We start from the raw sequence: 6,000 nt of genomic DNA, 5'->3' as shown, positions 1-6,000 counted from the left end.
AAAGCCCAGTGGAGTGTCCAGTGGCTGGGGCGGGGGGCGGGAGGAGGAGGAGGGGGGCCCCCCGGAGAGGTGTACTTAAGCGCCTCTGGATCGGGCTCGCTAGGGTGTTTGCAGGGTGTTTTAGGAAACACACCTCGCAGGGCAGGGACCGACAGCTGCAGAGTAACAAAGGACAATTTGGAGGGGGGTGCAAGAAGCGCTCCAGGGCCGCTCGGGCGCCCCAGGGCCCCCTTTGCCCGGCACCGTGTCCCCGGTGACCTCGCCCTCGCCCTCCGGTCCCCCACCCCGGCTGTCTTGGCCCGGCCGCGGGCGGCGAGCCCCTCCGCCGTCTCCCCACTGCCGGGTGCCCCCAAACCGCGGAGCAGCGCCGCGCGCGCCCCGCGCCCCCCGGCGGCCTCCCGGGCACCCCGGGGTCCCGCCCCCCTCCCCCGCCCCGCAGCCCCCGGCCTCCGCCCGCGGCCCCGGGTCTCCGGAGCTGTCAAGCCCGCGCGGCGCAGAAGCAGCCCCCGAGCTCCCGCGCCTCGGCTCCTTCCTTTGTGTGCGCGCGAGCGGAGCCGGGGCGGAGGGAGCGGGGGGAGGTCGCTCGGAGCGCCTGGCTCCCGCCGCCGGGCCCGGGCCGCTCGGGGCGCCGCCGGGAGGTGCGGGAGCTGGCGGGGCGCGCGCGGGGGAGCGCGGGGCACCGGCGGGGGCTCGGCTGGAGGCGCACGGCTCGCCCGCCCCGGCCGCCCCCAGCCCCGGCCTCCGGGCGCTCGCACCTACCCCGGGCCCCGGAGGGGAGCGTGCACGGGCGCGGAGAGGGACGGAAACCACAAATAAATAGCGGCGGCGGGAGCGCGTCATCTGGCGGAGCAGGAAGTGCAAGCGGAGTCCGGAGGCTGGGGCTCCGCGCGCGTCCCCAGGACTTTGCCATGGGCTGGGGGCCGCGGGGGCAGCGGCGGCGGCGTCCGCACCCGCACCGGGGCTGAGCAGCAGCGACGCGCGGGGCGCGAGATGGCAGCGTCCAGCAACTCCAGCCTGTCCGGCTCCTCCGTGTCCTCCGGTGAGTTTCAGCCCGTGGGACGCGGCTGCCGCGGGGCTCTGCCGCCCCCTGCGCGCCCCGCGCCCCCTGCCCGCCCCGCGCCCCGGGATGCGGAGAGCCTACCTGTGGCCGCCCCCCGGCCCCCGCATCCCGGGCCACCCGGTCTCTCCCGGGCGGGCGCCCGCTGGGACACTTGTCCCGTCTGCCCGCGGCAGCACCTCGGCGCCCGGCCTCCGGCAGGCGGGGGTGGGCGAGCGGCGGCGCCCGGGGGTCCTGGGGGCGCGGCGGCCGCGACAGGCGGAGGGAGCCGGAGCCGCAGGAGCCCGACCCGAGGGGCGCGCACGGCTCGGGGGGCGCGGGGGGCGCGGGGGGCGCGGGGCGCACGGACCCGCTCGCGGCGCGGCGCCCGCCAGGCCGGGGGGGCCCAAACCCGAGGCTCCTCGCACACTTGATTTTCTTTGTTTGTTTCAGAAATTAGCTCCGCGGAGACACGAGCGCGGGGGCACGGTTTGAGACCCGGGGAAGGAAGGGATACGTACAGTCGCTCTGGTCCTGATTGAATTCGGGCGACTTAGAGGAAGGAAGGTCGAGCCCAACCTCCGACAATTTGCCGCTTTACAAGCGTGTGTGTGCGTGTGTGTGTGCGCGTGATTTTCCTATGTGGCCTCTTGGACATTTTCTTATGATACTCTCTGTAATTTCACTTTCCAGGCATACGCTGGGTTGTCAAGTGGGGCTGAGCAGAGGGAGGGCTTCTTTCAGCTTTTACAGGGTTGGTCAGCAGGTCTCCTTGAAGGGGAAAAAACTGCTAATGAGTCTGAAGGACTAGGAATCAATAGGAACGGACCCTCTGGTTTCTGAGTATGACAGGTTTCTAATCAGAATGATGCATTAGGTAGGATTCTTCTACCACTCTGGTCGCTGCAAACTTTAATGACAGACCCTAAAGGCACAGCTGAGAAGACATTGGAGTGTGGCGAACAGCGTACAGGGGTCTAGATGGTCTTGAAATCCTAAGGAAAATCCTGAGTATGTTAATATGGCATTAAATCCTAGTGTGTGTGTGTGTGTGTGTATGTGCGTGTGTGAGCGCGCTTGTTGTTGTTGTTGTTGTTGTTGTTACAGTTACTCAGTCATTAAACTCAGGCGAAGAATCACCTGGTTGGGACCATGGGATGGGGCAAGCCTGTCGCAGCCCAATCTATAGATGTGTAACTAACGTAACCATAAACACGAGGGGAGTTTGACTAAGGTGCGATTGTGATGGGACGCAAGGTGATCCCTTGAAAGCCATCTGTTATCTTTTTTGGCAGGTTCAGTTCCAGGGAAATAGCACTTCCTTTCTTGATCACTGCCAACTAATCAAAAGCACAGTGTTGTTAGGCATATGATATAGTTCAAGTTTCTGGTAGTAGCAGCCAATGGGGCAGAACAGTCATATCTTATTAAGAGCAGCAACAAGTTGACTGCCTGTGGTTTTAATTCTGAGAACTCAGCAAATGCTACAGCGTATTTTTAGTGCCCCCAAACCACTGCTGCTGCTTTTCGATTCATTTTGGTTGACTAACGTTGAATTTAAAGTACAGTGATGTTGGCTTACGATTAGCATATGGTTATTCCTCTCAGAAGACTGCCCACTAGAAAAGGGACTGGTAGGGGAGAGGTGGCAACGGGAAAGAAGAACGAAGAAGAGACAAGAAGTCAGTGTTATCACATGATTTACTGATGGCAGAAATTACAGATGCTGTAGCATCTGAGTGTTCAGATCTTGGTGTAGCTTAAGAGACCTGATTGAAAAATTGAATTCAGGCTTCAGAAAAATACGTGGGTTTGAAGTCACACAGAACTCGCTTTAGATGATGGCAGTTGCTTTGCAGATAGGATACGGGAGCTTAGATGGCTCTCCTTCCTGCGGGAGTTACCACGATTTTAAATCCTAGTGGCAACTGGGAAATGACATGGGCACCGAAATTCAAAAAGTGGGCAGGGATATATGGTTTTGGCGTGCATCAGACTGGCCCGTGAGCTTATATTTTTCAATATACCAATTAATGAGACCCTTGGTCTTGAAAAATACAAGAAGCTGTAGTTCTCTTTTTAAGCACATTTGCCCGTGGTGTGGATCATGAATAATTCAGATGACACAAGCAATTCACACCTGTGAGAGGTGTTGGGCACTAAAGAATAGAGCCTGTTTGTGGTGACAGCTGCGTTCTCCCAGGCAAAGGCCAGAGTCTGAGAAAATAGGACACTCCATCCATCAATTCATCACCGTTTTCACATAGGGCCTACTATATGCCAGGAAGTAAGTTATAACCCTCAGCTTCAAGGAGGCTGAGTGAGGAAGGTAATTTTAGGATTCCTTCTAGTTTTGAAGTTCTAGGATTATTGTTCTTGCATTTTGGCTGCATCATTCACCAACAGGGTCAATTGGAGAGAGTCACTCCACTTTTCCCAGCTTCAATTTCCTCATCTGTAGATAAGGCTCATGTTAATAATGGGACCTACTCATAGGAATGCCGTGTGGATTCAATGAGATAATGTGTGTGGAGCATTTAGCATAGGGTATGGCACTCAGGAAGTGTTTGGTGTGAATACATTTTGCTCCTTTGAGGAATGAAATAGAAGGCACTTCATGGCTCAGACTTCAGGTGCAGAAAGAAATCCAACACACATAAAATTTGCCTCTTACATTGCATGTTAAATTTGATCTTGAGGTTTGAAGTCTATTAAATAAGCAGTTATTAAGCGTATTTTAGGTTTCGGGCATTGTCCCAAGTGTTTGGAATAGAAAGACGAGTTAAGATCCTTTGCCTCATCACCCAGCAGCAGAGATGGACAACAAAATAGTAATGTAGGGGCAGCCCAGGTGGCTCATTGGTTTAGTGCTGCCTTCAGCCCAGGGCCTGATCCTGGAGACCCAGGATCTAGTCCCAGGTAAGCCTCCCTGCAGGGAGCCTGCTTCTCCCTCTGCCTGTGTCTCTGCCTCTCTCTCTCTCTCTCATGAATAAATAAACTATTAAAAATAGTAATGTATATTCCTGTTGGATAAAATGAATTATGTGGAGGAGAGTACAAGGAAGAGTGATTCCCTCAGTATGCAGGGGTCAGTGGAGGTGACCTGTGAGTTGGGACTGAAAGGATGAGTGGGTTATTTTTTCCAGAGAACAGAGGGGGGAAAGATATTTCAGGAAGAGGGAAGAGCTTAGGCAAAGGCCTGGAGATGGGAAGTCCAGAGCCTCATTTTCAACTTCCTTTCTTAGGGCTATCGATCCATTTTGTAGGGGGTATCTCTTCTCTGAACAGTTAAGCTTATAGATTCATTAGCATCATGCAGAGAGGTGACAGATCCCTTAGTGTTACTGCTGACGTAGGTAGGGGGTTTTCTTTCCATTCAGGTAGCTGTGAGTTTGATGGAACAGCTCTGGAAGCTTTAGGACATACTGGGGCAACTGAGCAGTATAAAAGGAACAGTGGATTCTGTAGCGAATAAGCATATGGAGAGGTGAACTCGAATAATATGGGTTAAACCTCTCTTGGAGGAATAGATCTGGAAGATTTAGGTTTGGTTGTGTTTGCACAGAGAGTCAAGATCTAATAATTCACTCAATATTAAGCTCAAAGTTATCTGATTTTCCTGAGAATATGTTCTCACTTGCTGTTGTTGAACAACAACACCCAAGTGTGTCATTTATTCTACTTTGCAACTGAGACATAACAAATGAAATAATCAGGTTAAAATTAATTTTTAAATACATTTTCTAAGAACTGTTCAGAAATTTTCTTTTGGAATATTCAATTATGTGTAGAAGAAATTGCTTTGCCTTTGTTTTAATGATAACTACTAGTAATTAAATTTCACAATCACCTAGATTGGCAGGAAGGTTTGATTACCTTTATTATTTTAAGTGGGAAAGAAATCACTATCCTTAAGATTTTACTCTAGCCTGTGGTACTTGATTATACTCTGAAATAAACAATGGTTGATTTGCAAAATAGTTTTCTTAATAATCATGGGTTGTATTGGCTTTTGTAATTGAAATAAGAACTTTTTGCATTTTAGTGAAGTGATTGCCAAATGGGTAATTTCACAGAAATAAAAAAGAAAGAAAGAAAGAAAAGAAATAAACTCAGGTAAAGTAATAAATAAAAAAGCTATGAGACGTTTTCCAGTAACTGAACAAGGTAAAAATTAAATATTAAAGGGACCTCCAGGATAAGAAGTTGTTAAGATTTTAAGAACACAAATACACCGTATTATAAAAATTAAATCAACATAGACTTTTTAAGTTAACATGCAGATGAAAAAAGATAAAAATCAGTATTTTTGTGTAGAGTCATTGAAACCTTAATTGGGAAAAGAACATTCCTAAATGAATTGAGGCATTTATTTCTCCAGATTCTATACAGTAGTAATGTGGACCAAATAAATAATGCTATTTTCTGCTGTCACACTGGCTTGATCCTAGAAATGATAAACAGGAATTCTCATTACTCATTATTGGAGGGTCAGAACCAGTGACGTATACAAATCTTTCATATCCCTAGATACAGAAGGTAAAACTATAATAATGCTGCCAAGACATATATATATATAAAATTAGAAACTCCATGGATCCAATACTACAAAACAATATCTTTGTTAAAACAGACACTCACACTTAGAAGTCTTCTCTTGGACCCCTGAATTATTCAGAAATACTCAATACCCAATTTTGTGGGAAAGAAATGTCTTTACCTTTGTTTCAGTGATAACGGCTGGTAATTTAATTTCATAATTACCTAGAGGGTCAGGATGATGATTTTTGTTGTTTTAACTCACCCCCAAAAATTACGATTTCAAAAAAATTGCAAATTAAAAAAATCACACACACAAAAAAATCACAAAGCCAAAACTAATGCTCTGAAAGAAATCATTCACTCGGATGGAGGGAGTATTGTTCTTTGCTATTTTTCTGGTGACCTTCCCACACCTCCTTTTA

At 49.7% G+C, this 6,000-nt stretch overlaps 1 protein-coding gene across 1 annotated transcript in view; it reads left to right on the top strand.

The window, feature by feature from the left end:
* The first annotated feature begins 747 nt into the window (after window positions 1–747).
* CHN2 (chimerin 2) overlaps window positions 748–6,000 on the top strand; it is a 296,328-nt gene continuing 291,075 nt past the window's right edge. The window contains exon 1 of the mRNA XM_077856373.1: window positions 748–1,039. Coding sequence (XP_077712499.1) covers window positions 991–1,039 — 49 coding nt within the window. The 5' untranslated portion in view covers window positions 748–990. The remainder of the gene's footprint in view (window positions 1,040–6,000) is intronic.

This window comes from Canis aureus, chromosome 18, assembly GCF_053574225.1.
Source record: "Canis aureus isolate CA01 chromosome 18, VMU_Caureus_v.1.0, whole genome shotgun sequence".
NCBI classification, from domain to species: Eukaryota; Metazoa; Chordata; class Mammalia; order Carnivora; family Canidae; genus Canis; species Canis aureus.
The sequence above is the reverse complement of the archived record's forward strand: the minus strand, read 5'-3'. Positions and strand labels throughout refer to the sequence as shown.